Consider the following 15,682-nt stretch of genomic DNA (forward strand, 5'->3'; position numbering starts at 1 on the left):
ACGTGCAGACAAGTGTCAATGCTGCCAGTCCTGCAGGAGAGGAGTCAGATCCAGGCCCTGCCTTTGGGGGCTTCCTCTAACGGAGAGAGAACCTGAGAGGGCCAGGGAAGCTCTCTGCCATCAGTGTGTGGACTTAGGGCTGAGGGACAAGCCATTTCTCACACAGCTGTCCTAAGACCCCAAACACGGGCCCACCCTGTTAGCAGGTGGGGCGTGCGCTTGTTGGGTCCCCTCCGGAGCTGTGGTCAGCCGCTGCCCGCGGGGGCTGGAGGTGGGCCTGAGCTGGTGCTGCTGCTTGCAGTTACGGAGCTGGAGTGGCCAGCAGCCTGGACCGCAGGGCGGGGACTTCGTGGACACGGTCACGTAGTTTTGGTTGGTGGAGACATTTTCAGTGGCCACGTGGCTGTGCTTTGAACAAAAGATTCCTCATTATTCTCCTGCCACCTTTGGAAATCCCGCCTCAGGGCAGCTCTAGTATCAGGACACACTCTGCTCTGATAGATGGCTCCCTGGAGTTAATCCAGGACAGACCACTCATCTCTTAAATGATTGTTGGTAGTAATTAGTCTGATCCACAGCCTGCAGTGAGTTGGGGTGAGAGGTGGAGGGCTGGCCCCCTGATACTTCACCAGGTGGATTTTTGAAGATCCGTTTCTCGTCCCGAGGCCTTTGCTGGCCTGTGGTCCACGTATTTAATGAACATCAGAGCCACACAACAACTCTTCTCTCCCCTTTCCTCTCCTCTGGTGAACTGAAACAGTGCTCTCTGTAGGTAGATCATGACCAAAAACAGCAACAACCAAAACCAAAGCCCACAGTGTTTCCATCTGAAGAGAATGTCACCGGTGTCCTTCTAGACGGGCACGTGGCTGACTGGCCGTCATATCCTGCTCTGTCCCGGGCATTTGTGTTCAGGAGACCATCAATTGCTTGTTTGATTTGTGTGGTTTTTCTTCCTTAGGGATTCTGGTAAAACATGTTTGAATATGTTTAAAATTAAATGTTGTGACAGTTCTAATTGACTCAATACTTTCCAGATATTCAAAGGTTTATGGAGGTGTTCTCACTGTAAAGAAATTGAAGTGATCATTTCTGTTGTATTTTTGGTAGTAAATATGGGAAAAAAAACTGATGAACTAACTTTGCAGTTAGAGGTGAAGTGACCTGAGCCAGCTCAGTTCAGATGGTAGCACTTCTAGCACCTTCAGTCTCAGAGGATGTTGGGAAGGCGGCCGTGGGAAGCCTGCTGGCCAGGCGCGCCTGCATGACGCTAAGCACGACTGTGACTCGCGCGTCTGTTCTGTGTCGGCAGCTACACACACAACATCGAAGCCGTCAGCTGTGATGAGGCCCTGGTGGACATCACCGAGATCCTCGCGGAGACCAGGCTCACGCCTGACGAGTTTGCCAACGCTGTCCGCATGGAGATTAAGGACCAGACTAAATGTGCTGCCTCTGTGGGGATCGGTCAGTAGCCGGCGTCTCTCGTACTGCTCATTTTAGTCAGAGCCTCGCTCTAGGAGCACTGAAACCTACTTAACTTTAGGAGTAGTTTTTAGGTTTTGTTTTTATCACTTTCATGTATAGGCCTCCACTTCTGAGACAGTACTTAGCATGGCTCACAGGCAAAGCCTGAGATCAAACTGATGGAAGTGTTAGTAAATGGTTGATAACATCTGTAGAGTATACAAGTTAGAATATTTCTTTTCCCTCAAAAATGGAGAGAATTGAATTCAGTATTGGTCAACAATGTTATTTTTCTCGCGTGTACAGAGGCTGTGTTTAAAGCTGTGCAGTGGGGCTGGGTTTGGAGTTCGGTGTTGGTGAGTCTTGTAGGAACTCGATTGCCCTCCGAAGCTCCCCAGGCCCCTCAGCCAGCCCCGCCTCCACGGTCTGCAGAAGTCACAGTGCTGACATGTGCCTCCCTCCACTGGCTGCCCCCACCCCTGTCGTCTGTGCTGCTCTTGGACTCCCCCGCTGTGTGCTCTGAGTACCCGAGTCCCCCGTGTCGCCCTCGGCTCCCCTGCCTACCTGCCCCTCTCTGAGCACCAGTGCCTCTGCTGACTGAAGACCTCGACTGCTTGTGTGGCCCTCTCAGGGTGACCTGACGGAGCACCAGGTCTCCATCTGGAGGCAGAGTGGGAGGGAACAGGCTCCTCGGTGGAGCCTCTGCTGTTTGTGTGAGTGTGCTTAGGAGGTTGGGCTTCTGCCGGGTGTGTGAGGCGGGCTCCCAGGAACCGGAAGCAGCTTGCCATCTTCAGGAGTGAACCAGCCCTGGGAGGGCAGGTGCTCCCGTCAGGCGGGACTTCTAAGATGTCAGAACATCATGAGCCCCAGAAAATAGTGGGTTGGCCAGAAAGTTTGTGTGGGTTTTTCCATAAGATGTAGTGGGAAAACCTGAAAAGACTTTTTGGCCCGCCCAATGCAGAGCAAGTCAACAGCATCCCTCCGCCTTCCCGCAGGCCTGCTCTTGGGCTCCTGGGTGTGGCCTGCAGACCCCCCTCAGCATTCGTTTAGGACTTGCCTCCTGGAGTCTGCTATCAGGCACTGGCTTAGTTCTTTGTTTTTAATTGTATTTATTTTAAATTTACAAGTGGGATGATATGAATGTATTCTTTTAAGTTCAAGCACATTATTAAGACAAAAGTCCCAAATGATATTTCTACTTCTCAGCCCTCTTTTTCTTCACAACTTACCACTTTAACATTTTGGTGTGACGTTGCAGTACTTTTTCTTTTCATGAATATTTTTACATTTACCCTAGGAAAACACATTGTTTTTAATTAAGCTTCCCATAAAACTAAGATATGTCCTTTATAGAAGTCTTCTGTAGTTTGTGGAGATTTTGTTATTTACATGGAAGTTCATCTGACGCGTGTTGAGATGTTTCTCAGCTGCCTGACACCTTCTCTGGCCCCGGTAGCCTTCTGTCTGCTCTGCGTTAGCATCTGTGTCCACTCACACACCTTGGACCTCCCTATCTGTCTGCCTTCTTTTCTAAGACACTCAGGCCTGCAGTTCTGCACCCGTATTCTGATCATATAGTGAGACATCTGGTTCTTGGGGCTCCCCCCCCGCCCCAGTCCAATGGCATTTCTTTGGCCTTATTTCTCCCTAGTGTGGATTCACTGGTTGGTAAAATGAGGGACTTCCCTGGTGGTCTAGTGGTTAGGACTCTGACCTTTCACTGCCTTGGGCCCGGGTTCAGTCCCTGATTGAGGAACTAAGATCCTGCAAGCTGCATGGTGTGGCCAGAAACACAAAGATTGTTTGGTAAAATGAGCTGATAGCTGATGATTGCCTGCCTGTAAACCTCTCATCTTTGGTTAGGATTGTTTTCTCTACTCCTTCACCTAGGTGGGAGATGCTGAAATGTCACACGTTTGGGAACAAAAGGTGGTTATAATCTGTAATACTTAACAGAATTCTGCCAGTTTTGTATTATGCTTAAAATGACCACTTCCTGGTGGTCTAGAGGCTAAGACCCCGTGCTCCCGATGCAGGGGGCTGGGGTTCTGTCCCTAGTCAGGAAATTATCCCGTGTGCTGCAACTAAAGAGCCCGCATGTTGCATATAAGACCTGGCACAGCCAAATAAATAAATATTTGAGCTTCCCTGATGTCTCAGTAGTAAAGTATCCATCTGGAATGCAGGAGACACATACAGGAGATGTGGGTTTGATCCCTGGGTTGGGAAGATACTCCTGGAGAAGGACATGGCAACCCACTCCACTATTCTTGCCTGGAAAATCCTATGGATAGTGGAGCCTGGAGGGCTACAGTCCATAGGGTTGCAAAAGAGTCAGACATGACTTAGCAACTCAAAGTTACCACAGTTGCAGATTATTTGATTATTTTCATTCTTTTTAGAAATTTGATAGATAACCTATCTGTAGATGTCTTTGTTAGGAAATTTTGAAATAATTGTGACTATTTCTTAAATGACTTCTTTGTTTTTTAAAAACAAATTTTCATAGGTTCTAATATTCTGCTGGCCAGAATGGCAACTAGAAAGGCAAAGCCAGATGGCCAGTACCACTTAAAACCAGAAGAAGTAGATGACTTTATCAGAGGTCAGCTCGTCACTAACCTGCCAGGTAAGCACAGAGCATTTCTTTCTTTTATTTGTTGTAAATATCCATTGGTGCTTTGTACAGATGTATAACGTATCTCTCCTTTCCAAAACATGATTTAAATTTTTTTAATCTTTATTGAGTGCCATGGTAAACAAAATTTACAACACCGCAGTAAATACCTCTTTGATTTGTTTATCAGAACCTTGATATGTTTTAGCTTTGCCGCTCATGTGTTTTACTTCAAGTGTTTAAGTATTTCTGAAGTACCAAGGTCAAGAAGTTCTAAGAAGACATATTTAAAAGAATATGATGAAACTGACTCTTGATCCTTTAAATAAATCAGAACTGAAATAATGTACATCTAGGCCCAAGATAAAGTTTTGACAGTTGATTCCCCTGTTTACAAAATTGTCCTGCCAAGCTAGTGATATGTTTCTGAGTTTAGTCAGCAAGTCGTTTTAAAAGTAGAAAATATTTGAAGCATATCAGGAAGAAGAAAACCTAAACTGAAGTATTCTGTTCTGTTAACTCAGGCAGGAGTGAAGTGTCCAGAGGGACATACCTTTCTCCCCTCCTGGGCAGCACGGCTAGTGGTTTTACTGTTTTGTGTAGTGTGGCTAGCTCATCTGGCATGCAGAGGCCTTTCTCTGTGGAAAAACATCAAGTGTCATCGACTATAACGGAGAATCATTGCCCTTTGGGGCCCTTGATCAGGTGTAAATTTTGTGTGTAGGGAATTCACTTCACTTTTACTAAATATTTAGACTTGCTTTCTATGGTGATGCCTCTTTCTAACAAAGTTCTTTCTGTAAAGCAATTATCCTTCAATTAAAAAATAAATTTAAAAAAAATTAAAAAAAAATTTCTCTGAACCTTATAGTAATCCATGATTCCATTTCAGATTATCCTCTCTGGCTTTTGTAAAGCAGCTTGTGTTAGCTTCACAAAACTCCTGTGTATTTGTAGTATGAACATTCAAGACAGTATATTTTTAGTGAAAGTTTGTTTGTTAAAAGTAGATTCAGTGGTATTTTTGAATGCATGTTCCTGAGCCTAAGAAAAGTATACCTGAACTAATATAAAAGTATCTGTTATAGGCCAAAGTTATTAAAGGACCCAAATGCCATTTTATGATGGATTAGTTCTGAAGCCACTTGGCTCCCTAGTTAATAAATCTAAGAATGTGCTTGATGAAACTAAGAGCCATGCCGTGTGGGGCCACCCAAGACGGATGGGTCATGGTGGAGAGTTCTGACAAAACATGGTCCACTGGAGAAGGGAATGGCAAACCATTTCAGTCTTCTTGCCTTGAGAACCCCATAAGCAGTACGAAAAGGCAAAAAGATAGGACACTGAAAGATGAACTGCCAGGTCAGTAGGTGCCCAATATGCTACTGGAGATCGGTGGAGAAATAACTCCAGAAAGAATGACGAGACTGAGCCAAAACAAAAACAGCACCCCATTGTGGATATGACTGGTGATGGAAGTGAAGTCTGATGCTCTAAAGAGCAATATTGCATAGGAACCTGGAATGTTAGGTCCATGAATCAAGGTAAATTGGAAGTGCTCAAACAGGAGATGACGAGAGTGAACATCAACATTTTAGGAATCAGTGAACTAAGATGGATTGGAATGGGTGAACTTAACTTAGATGACCATTATATCTACTCCTGTGGGCAAGAACCCCTTAGAAGAAATGGAGTAGCCATCATATTCAAGAAAAGTCTGAAATGCAGTACTTGGATGCAATCTCAAAAACGACTGAATGACCTCTGTTCGTTTCCAAGGCAAACCATTCAATATCACAGTAATGCAAGTCTATGCCCCAACCAGTAATGCTGAAGAAGCTGAAGTAGAATGGTTCTATGAAGATCTACAAGACTTTCTAGAACTAACACCCAGAAAAGGTGTCCTTTTCATTATAGGTAACTGGAAGGCAAAAGTAAGAAGTCAAGAAATACCTGGAATAACAGGCAAATTTGGCCTTGGAGTACAAAATGAAGCAGAGCAAAGGCTAATAGAGTTTTGCCAAGAGAACGCACTGGTCATAGCAAACACCCTCTTCCAACAACACAAAAGAAGACTCTACACATGGACATTACCAGATGGTCAATACTGAAATGAGATTGATTATATTCTTTGCAGCCAAAGATGGAGAAGCTCTATACAGTCAGCAAAAACAGGACCAGGAGCTGACTGTGGCTCAGATCATGAACTTCTTTTTGCCAAATTCAGACTTAAGTTGAAGAAAGTGGGGAAAACCACTACACCATTCAGGTATGACCTAAATCACATCCCTTATGATTATACAGTGGAAGTGACAATTAGATTCAAGGGGTTAGATCTGATAGACTACCTAAAGAACTATGGACAGAGGTTCGTGACGTTGTACAGGAGGCAGGGATCAAGACCAACCCCAAGAGAAAGAAATGCAAAAAGGCAAAATGGCTGTCTGAGGAGGCCTGACAAATAGCTGAGAAAAGAAGAGAAGTGAACAGCAAAGGAGAAAAGGAAAGATATTCCCATCTGAATGCAGAGTTCCAAAGAATAGCAAGGAGAGATAAGAAAGCCTTCCTCAGTGATCAATGCAAAGAAATAGAGGAAAACAATAGAATGGGAAAGACTAGAGATCTCCTCAAGAAAATTAGAGATACTAAGGGAACATTTCATGCAAAGATGGGCTCAATAAAGGACAGAAATGGTATGGACCTAACAAAAGTGGAAGATATTAAGAAGAGGTGGCAAGAATACACAGACGAACTATACAAAAAAAATTTTCATGACCTAGATAATCACGGTGGTGAGATCACTCACTTAGAGCCAGACATCCTGAAATGTGAAGTCAAGTGGTCCTTAGGAGGCATCACTACGAACAAAGCTAGTGGAGGTGATGGAATTCCAGTTGAGCTATTTCAAATCCTGAAAGATAATGCTGTGAAAGTGCTGCACTCAATACGCCAGCAAATTTGGAAAACTCAGCAGTGGCCACAGGACTGGAAAAGGTCAGTTTTCATTCCAGTCCCAAGGAAACGCAATGCCAGAGAATACTCAAACTACTGCACATCTCACCCGCTAGTAAAGTAATGCTTAAAATTCCCCAAGCCAGGCTTCAACAGTACGTGAACTGTGAACTTCCAGATGTTCAAGCTGGATTTAGAAAAGGCAGAGGGACCAGAGATCAAATTGCCAACATCCGTTGGATCATTGAAAAAGCAAGAGAGTGCCAGAAAGACATCTGTTTCTGCTTTATTGACCATGCCAAAACGTTTTACTGTGTGGATCACAACAAACTGTGGAAAATTCTTCAACAGATGAGAATACCAGACCACCTGACCTTCCTGAAAAATCTGTATGCAGGTCAAGAAGCAACAGTTAGAACTGGACAAGGACCAACAGACTGGTTCCAAATAGGAAAAAGAGTACGTCAAGGTTGCATATTGTCACCCTGCTTATTTAATTTATATGCAGAGTACATCATGAGAAACGCTGGGCTGGATGAAGCACAAGCTGGAATCAAGGTTGCCGGGAGAGATATCAATAACCTCAGATGTGCAGATGACACCACCCTTATGGCAGAAAGCGAAGAAGAACAAGAGCCTCTTGATGAAAGTGAAAGAGGAGAGTGAAAAAGTTGGCTTAAAACTCAATTCAGAAAACTAAGATCATGGCATCCAGTCCAAACTCTTCATGGCAAATAGATGGGGAAACAGTGAAAACAGTGAGAGACTTTATTTTTTGGGGGCTCCAAAATCACTGCAGGTGGTGACTGCAGCCATGAAATTAAAAAACACTCACTCCTTGGAAGAAAAGGTATGATCAACCTAGACAGTGTATTAAAAAACATAGACATTACTTTGCCAATAAATGTCCGTCTAGTCAAGGCTGTGGTTTTTCCAGTGGTCATGTATGGATGTGAGAGCTGCACTATAAAGAAAGCTGAGTGCCAAAGAATTGATGCTTTTGATCTGTGGTGTTGGAGAAGACTCTTGAGAGTCCCTTGAACTGAAAGGAGATCTAACCAGTCCATCTTAAAGGAAATCAGTCCTGAATATTCATTGGAAGGACTGATGCTGAAGGTGAAACTCTTTAATACTTTGGCCACCTGATGGGAAGAACTGACTCACTAGAAAAGACCTTGATGTTGGGAAAGATTGAAGGTGGGAGGAGAAGGGGACGATAGAGGATGGCATCACTGACTCGATGGACATGAGTTTGAGTAAGCTCAGGAGTTGGTGAATGACAGGGAGGCCTGGTGTGCTGCAGTCCATGGGGTCACAAGGAGTCGGACACAACTGAGTGAACTGACGAATGTGTTAGTATCAGAAACGTGGAATACAACATTGTGGTGGTCAGTTTGAGGTTAAGTTTGAAGAGTAATTAAGCTTATAAAATCATGCTAGCAAACTATCTTATTAGACAACACAGTTTAGCATTTTTCTAACACATCTTATTGCAGTTTTATATAAGAAGACACCAGTATATTTAAAGTGCCTGTGAAATCTGAGAGTTCACGATTATGATACTGGTTATCTATATTAGTTTGCTAAAACTGCCATGAGAAAATACCACAGGTTGTGTTAAACAGAGATAGAATAACTATCTCTGTTTAAGTTGTGTGACTTAAACAGAGATAGTTATTCCCTCAAGATCTTGGGGACTAGACATGCACAGCTGAATTGTCAGCAGGTTGGCTTTCTTCGAGGTCTCTCCTGTTGGCCTGTAGGCGACTCTCTTCTCAGCGTGGTGCTCGCTCTCTGTGTCTGTGTCCTGGTCTCTTACAGGGCCACCAGGGATGCTGGATTAGGGCCCGCGTGTGTGACCTGTTGTTACTGTAAATACCTTTATGAAGGACCTTTCTCCAGTTAGTCGTGTTCTGAGATGCTGGGAGTTAAGATTTCAGCATAGGAATCCTGAGATTCTGGATGCAGTTCCATCCATAGCACCATCTTCATACTGGATCTTTTTTGTAAAGTTTATTTGTTGGGTTTGGGTTTTTTTTTTTTAAACACAGAAACAGAGAGTTTACCTTTCACCTTCATTTGCTTCATGGTCAGAAGGACTTCATGTTTTGAAGGGCAAGTGTGCAGTTATGTGTCCTAGCTGAATCCTTCGGCACAGCCTTGAATTTCCTAAGAGGCAGCTGAGATGCGGGGGAAGCATGGCAGCCAGGATGGACTACTAACTTCCCACAAACTACCTTCTCACACTGCTCCTCTCTCCTTCAGAACCGGCTTGTAGCCAGCTGTGGCCACCCAGAATTGTCAATGAGATTTTTATATATAACACTGTTGCTACTGCTAAGTCGCTTCAGTCGTGTCCGACTCTGTGCGACCCCACAGATGGCAGCGCACCAGGCTCCCCCGTCCCTGGGATTCTCCAGGCAAGAACACTGGAGTGGGTTGCCATTTCCTTCTCCAATGCAGGAAAGTGAAAAGTGAAAGTGAAGTCGCTCAGTCATGTCTGACTCTTAGCGACCCCATGGACTGCAGCCTACCAGGCTCCTCCGTCTATGGGGTTTTCCAGCCAGGAGTACTGGAGTGGGATGCCATTGCCTTCTCCAACATATAACACTACTGACTTTTATAAAAGCCCCCAAATTTATTATTGGACAGGTTTTAGAACTTTTTAGTATGTAAAATGTCAGCATTTTCGGTTGTTATCCCTGCCCTGAGCTGGTAACCCATCTAAAATACGAGCTGTTCCTTTGGAAATGGGTTTCACATATGTACAGGAGACTAGGCAGTAAACGTTTCTGAAAATTCTGACAAGGAAGCAGCTGTTTATCTTGTTAAAAATTAGTCATTTCCCAGGTGGCATTAGTGGTATAGAACCCCCTGCCAGTGCAGGAGACGCAAGAGACGCAGGTTCGATCCCCGGGTTGGGAAGGTCCCCTGGAGGAGGGCTTGGCAACTCCAGCCTTCTGCCTGGAGCATCCCACGGGCAGAGGGGCCTGGCAGGCTACAGTCTGCGGGGTCACTGAGTCAGGCACGACTGAAGCAACTCGGCACGCACGTACGCAGCGCCTGCTGCTACCTGATCCTTCTCTCTTCAGGGCTTCCCCGGTGGCTCATCAGTAGAGACCCCTTCTGCAGTGCAGGAGACGAGGGTTCGGTCCCCAGGTCAGGAAGCTCCCCTGGAGAAGGGACGGCAACCTTCCCTTACATTCAGTTAGGTTTCACTTAAAATTCCGTCTTTCTGCGCACAGTGTTCCCGCCTCTGGTCGCTGACTGACCCTGCTGTCCGTGCTTGGGCTCTGTTCTGACGTGAACTCTAAAGTGGCGCAAACGGGATGCAGCACCCGAAGCGCCTCTCGTCTGACTTCCATCAGGGGACAGATTTTTCTTGAGTTAAACTCGTCCCCCTCCCCCTTGCGTGGCTGTATACCTTTTATCGGGTTGTCCACCTCCCTCCTAGCCATGTGTCCGCACAACGGCTATAAGAGGTTCCCCTCCAGAACCTGGACGGGCTGCTTGTTCCCACAAGGCCACTCAGAACTGGAGCCAGGAGCCTGCAGGAGACTGGAACCTCAGTCTGAGTCTCTGAGGGGCTCACTGACCTCAGCACGTGGAGACCACATTCATAGGAGCCCAGCACCCTTCGACTGAGGCTCCACCTTGCAGACGGTGACGAGGGGGCTGCTGGGTGCCGGGCTGGCCGCGGGACACTCGCTGCCTGTCTAGGGAGATAGTTCTCGTTTGTAGAAGACTTCTGCCTGTCCTCGGCTCGCTGCCACTTGGCTCAGGAAACACCATCCCACATCACTTGTGCCACCTTGTTTGGTATGAGAGCATGTGGGCATGGGCCTGTCATGACTTCTGACTCTAGTTCCCACTCAAAGAAAAAATGTGACTGAGCCACTGAGAAGTTTGGTCATCGCCGAAATCATGGTAGAACCCCTCACATTCCCGGGTCTCCTAGAATGTCTGAGTCACACTGTAAACCAGCTCAAGCCAGTGTGTAACTTCATTGATTTTGTGACTGAGATAGAAAACTTTATTACTCAGTAATAAAAATAAATCACATTTTTTGGAAAACTTTACTAATACCCGTTTGAGAAGTTCTGGCGCACCTGTAGGGGGAGTCCAAATTGAGAAGCAGTGTCCAGAAGTAACTTTCCTAGTACGATTTGCACTAAAAAATATTCTTAATCTATGAGATGCTTCAGTTATGTCACTTCACAACTATAAGGAAGATTATTTTAAACTAGTTGTTGTGCATTAGCAGTTATTTTGTGTCGCTGAGTTGTTTTTAACAGTTTACATGCAGAATTAAGGAACTGTCCCTTTCCTAGGAGTTGGACGTTCAATGGAATCCAAGCTGATGTCTTTGGGGATTAGGACGTGTGGAGACTTGCAGTATATGACCATGGCCAAACTCCAGAAAGAATTTGGTCCCAAAACTGGTCAGATGCTTTATAGGTTCTGCCGAGGTTTGGACGACAGACCAGTTCGCACTGAAAAGGAAAGAAAATCTGTTTCAGCTGAGATCAACTATGGAATAAGGTTTTCCCAGGTACTGATCTCCTCACAGGTTTTAGCTTCTGTTTTTCGTATTTGCACATAGTCCTGTCTCTCCAGCTAGACCATGACTCTTGATACTTGAAATGAAGCCTTAAAACCCTTGCTGTTCCCAGAGCTGGCAGAACATGTGTTCTTAAATAGAGCAGACAGTGCAGTAAATCACATATTAAATACTGAAGGTTAATATACTTGAGAAGAACCGTTAGGCGTGGAGGAAAATAACATGGGTATTTTTTATGTTTGTCTTTCTGTAGCCAAAAGAAGCAGAAGCTTTTCTTCTGAATCTTTCAGAAGAAATTCAGCGGCGCCTTGAAGCTGTGGGCATGAAGGGCAAACGCCTGACTCTCAAAATCATGGTACGGAAGCCGGGGGCCCCTGTAGAGACGGCCAAATACGGAGGCCATGGCATTTGTGACATCACCACCAGGTAAGCTTATTAATAAAAAGGACATTAGATAGCGATATTTCATTACAGGTCATTGTAGTGAATGGAAAATGGGAAGAAAAAAAAACCCAAGGAAAAGTGTGCCCAGAGAGCTGCAGACACTGACGCTCCTGGGTGATGTGCAGAGCCAGGCCTCGGGCCCTTCCGTGGAGCGGCCCTGCAGGGCCAGGTCGCCCCAGCCTGTCGGCGTGTCCCGACGGGGCAGGCTGTCTTGTCCGTGGGGTCTGCAGGCCGTGGGCTTTGGTGCAGGGACAGGAAGGGGGATGCTTGTGGGCTTGGTGGGAAGGTCCCATGGGGAAGCATCAGTCATTCAGAAAATGATTGCAGTGAGGACTTGACTTCATTTAGGGAGGTGTGATTTCATTTTTGTGAAAAGATTAATCATGATAGTCTCTGGAAATTGGTAGAAAGCATTTTAAAACCCTATTTTTTTTTAATGTGAGGGCCACTAATACAAGACTGATGTAAGATCTGCGGCCAGTGTGAAAACGCCTGATTTTGTGTGCCACTTACACTATACAGGACATTGTGTTGTGAAGCTTTGGTTGACTGATGGGTAAATTAAAATACACTGTAGTAGTTTCTTCTTGCTCTCTACTCAATTTTAAATACCTTACAGTTTCTTAGGACTGTATTTTGGTGTACCTAGGGGCTGAGTCTGTCTAAGCTCAGTAAGAAAATCTGCCTTCATTTAAGCCTTTTTGGAAAATCCAGATAGTCCAAAAAATCTAGTTACCAACACAACACTAAAAAATTGGGATTTTTAACTATACTCAAAGCCCACCCTCCAGTTCAACAATAATATTCATTCAGCGTTTTTGATGTACACTTACCTGATTGCTGTAACTGGTATTTGTTCATTTTTGTCCTATTGAAAAGTTTTATTTTGAAAAATGTATGCATGTGTAAGTAGAGAACAGCGTCCTGAACCCACACCCCACCCCCTGAGCTCCATGGTCACTGCTGGGCTCCTGCACCAGCCCTCCCGTCCCCGGCTATTCTGAAGTGACTCTTGGAGACCGGACCGTTTCTTCCACGGGTATCTAGGTGTCTATCTCTGACAAGACCCTGGTTTAGTAAACACAGGACAGTTCAACAGCTGCCTGCGTTGCTGACAATAAAGTGCTCATTTCACCTTTACCTTTGGGTAAGACGTGATTTTCTTCAAGCATTTACCTGATAGCTGTTGACTGTTTGTACGTGAACTGCTGAAACGCGGGCGCCTCTGGACTCTTAGTAGGACACGCAGGCCAGGGGGCTTCACTTGGCCCTCACCTTTGTGTAAGACATGATAATGCATGATAATTACACTTTTTAAATTGAAAGTAGTGTCATTTTATAAATACAAGATGTTGATCAATTGTAAGCCATTAATTTCAGCCTAACATTTTGGGAGCCTAATATAACTGCCTAAGAGAATCTTTAGGTAAGAGCTTCTGAAATATTATAATACTGATCCTGTATTTCCTCTAACTTAGGGGATGATAAACTACTTTCTGAGGCCCACATCCAGCCTGTGGCCTGTTTTTACTTGATTTGTGGTAACAAAAAATTATTTTTATCTGAAAGGCTGTGTAAAATAGAGGCTATGTGAGAGATGGCAGAGTGCAAGCTCCCACAAGTGTTGCAGTTTGGAGTCTTGTGTACCTGCTAAATTTAGTGATCATTTTGTGGCCTCAGACCCCCTGCAGTCTCGTGACTCACAGACGTGTTAGGACACTGTCAATGCGATGACAAAAGTTTCGTAAGCCAGAGAGCCGCGTGGAGATTGAGATCTGTGACTTCATTACCACTTAGGGAAATTTTTCTCATAACAGTTTTCCTTTTGGAAAAAGAAGTTTTCCTTCTTGGGGTTCTTTTGTGTATATGTTTTTATTTTGAATTGTATATGTATTTTTAAAAGTGATTAATTGAAAAGGTCAAATAACAGCTTCGACCCCCTTGCCCCTTTCTTCTCCCTGATTCTGAGCGCCGTTGTTCTTTCGTGGTTTCTTCTGATGCTCACATCCATAGTTTTCCAAAATGTCAGCTGGCTGTGCAGTAGGAGAGGGCGGATCGCTTTCTTCCGTCGCCTCTTGCTGTTTGCACGTGTATTTCTTTTGCCCCTGCTAGAGTTGGTGGGCTTTGTTCAGTCCATCCAGTGTTCCACTGTTAGGACGTGCGTATACTGTACATACTCCACACTGTCCACTAGGCTAACATTCTCTTTCCTTTTGATGGTTTCTCTTCGAGTTATTGAGCATCTGGCTTTGCTGTTTTGTGAATTTACCGCTGAGTGTACCCCCAAACTCCCTTCCAGTGTGACTCTGTTTCAGCACATCAGCAGGTCCGTTACTGGTTTTGACGTCTTTTCTTAGCGGCCTGTCTCTCGGGGCAGCCCAGCCTGCTACTCCAGTTGGGATTAGTTTTAAGAGTTGCTGAATAGTTGGGAGTTGTGAGATGTCCTTTTTCTGTGTGGATCCGTTTCCCTGGGCCCCTGGTCTGCTCAGAGCTTGAGCAAGAATTCACGGGTCACACCCATCTCTGCTCCTACTCGGCGGTCTGCTGACCGGAAGAATAGACATGACCAGCAGCTGTCCTCCCTCAGACACAGAGAGGCTCTGTTGCCACCGTCTTCTCGGGGTGCGGTTGCCCCGATTGCCTCGTTATCACAGGGGTCCTTTAGTGGTCTTCATTTGTCTTTGTGCCCTGTACTTTGTCAGTGGATTTTAACATTTCATCTCTACTAACTAAATTTTTCATTTCTACTAACATTTTGAGTTTTTAAATTTATTCTTTGGACCTTAAGTATTTACAGTATCTCTTCACAGAGAGACTTTCTCTCACCTCCTGAAGATTCTTCTAGTCCCAGTATCAGTCTGTTTCTTAAGTTCCTTTTATTCCAGTTTCGGTTGCTATCTTTCATAGTAGAGATTTTCTTCAGGCATTTACCTGATAGCTGTTGGCTGTCTGTAAGTGAACTGCTGAAACATGGGAGCCTCTGGACTCTCAGTAGGACACGCAATCAGGGAGAGCCGATGGAGGACCGTGTCTTCGGTCACTCGCCAGGCGGGGCGGTATCTGCCATCCTTCCTGGGAGCTGTGCAGCCCTGGGTGGGCGAGAAGGTGGGCCATGCAGCTGGTGTTCTGGGTGCTCAGGAGGGGTTCGGGGGGCATCCTGTGCTGCAGAGGGGCCTTGCTCCTCCTCGCTGTGCCCCAGTCTGTAGCTTCTGTGTCACCATCCCCATCTCTGGGAAGCTGTCAGGGAAGGAGGCACCCCCGCACACATACCTCTGACTGCTGAGCCATCTGAGGTTCTGTACTGTAAACTGGCTTCTCTCAAAGTGGGTGCCTTGCTTTACACATTTAACAGGCATTTGGTAACTTACCACTTACTGATTTGCTTTCAGTATTCAAGAGTTATACCATTCGGAAGGAATTTCAAGTCCGTTTTAGTGTTGTTTTGGAAAGAAAATAAACATGTTTAAACCACCATGGTCCCCTGCAAATTTTGCTTTTAAGTTATTCTCTGTTGATTTGTGTGAAATACATTTAAGATTACCATTAGGTAATCAGTAGAAATTTTTTGCAAATGTGTTTCCTTAAAGAAATAGGGACTTTTCCTAAATAAGAACATGATGTATTCATGGTATGGAAAAAAT

At 45.1% G+C, this 15,682-nt stretch overlaps 1 protein-coding gene across 5 annotated transcripts in view; it reads left to right on the plus strand.

Annotated features, from left to right (window-relative positions):
- The window catches only part of REV1 (REV1 DNA directed polymerase), an 88,362-nt gene that overhangs the window by 66,206 nt on the left and 6,474 nt on the right, over nt 1-15,682 (plus strand). For all 5 annotated transcript variants that reach the window (XR_010662380.1, XM_065929724.1, XM_065929726.1 and 2 more), the window contains exons 11-14: nt 1,313-1,467; nt 3,977-4,096; nt 11,368-11,588; nt 11,851-12,023. Coding sequence is in view for 4 of the 5 variants with exons in the window: in XM_065929724.1 (XP_065785796.1) it covers nt 1,313-1,467; nt 3,977-4,096; nt 11,368-11,588; nt 11,851-12,023 (669 nt within the window). In the remaining variant the exon portion in view is untranslated. The remainder of the gene's footprint in view (nt 1-1,312; nt 1,468-3,976; nt 4,097-11,367; nt 11,589-11,850; nt 12,024-15,682) is intronic.

Source organism: Muntiacus reevesi, chromosome 3 (genome assembly GCF_963930625.1).
Source record: "Muntiacus reevesi chromosome 3, mMunRee1.1, whole genome shotgun sequence".
Classification (NCBI taxonomy): Eukaryota; Metazoa; Chordata; class Mammalia; order Artiodactyla; family Cervidae; genus Muntiacus; species Muntiacus reevesi.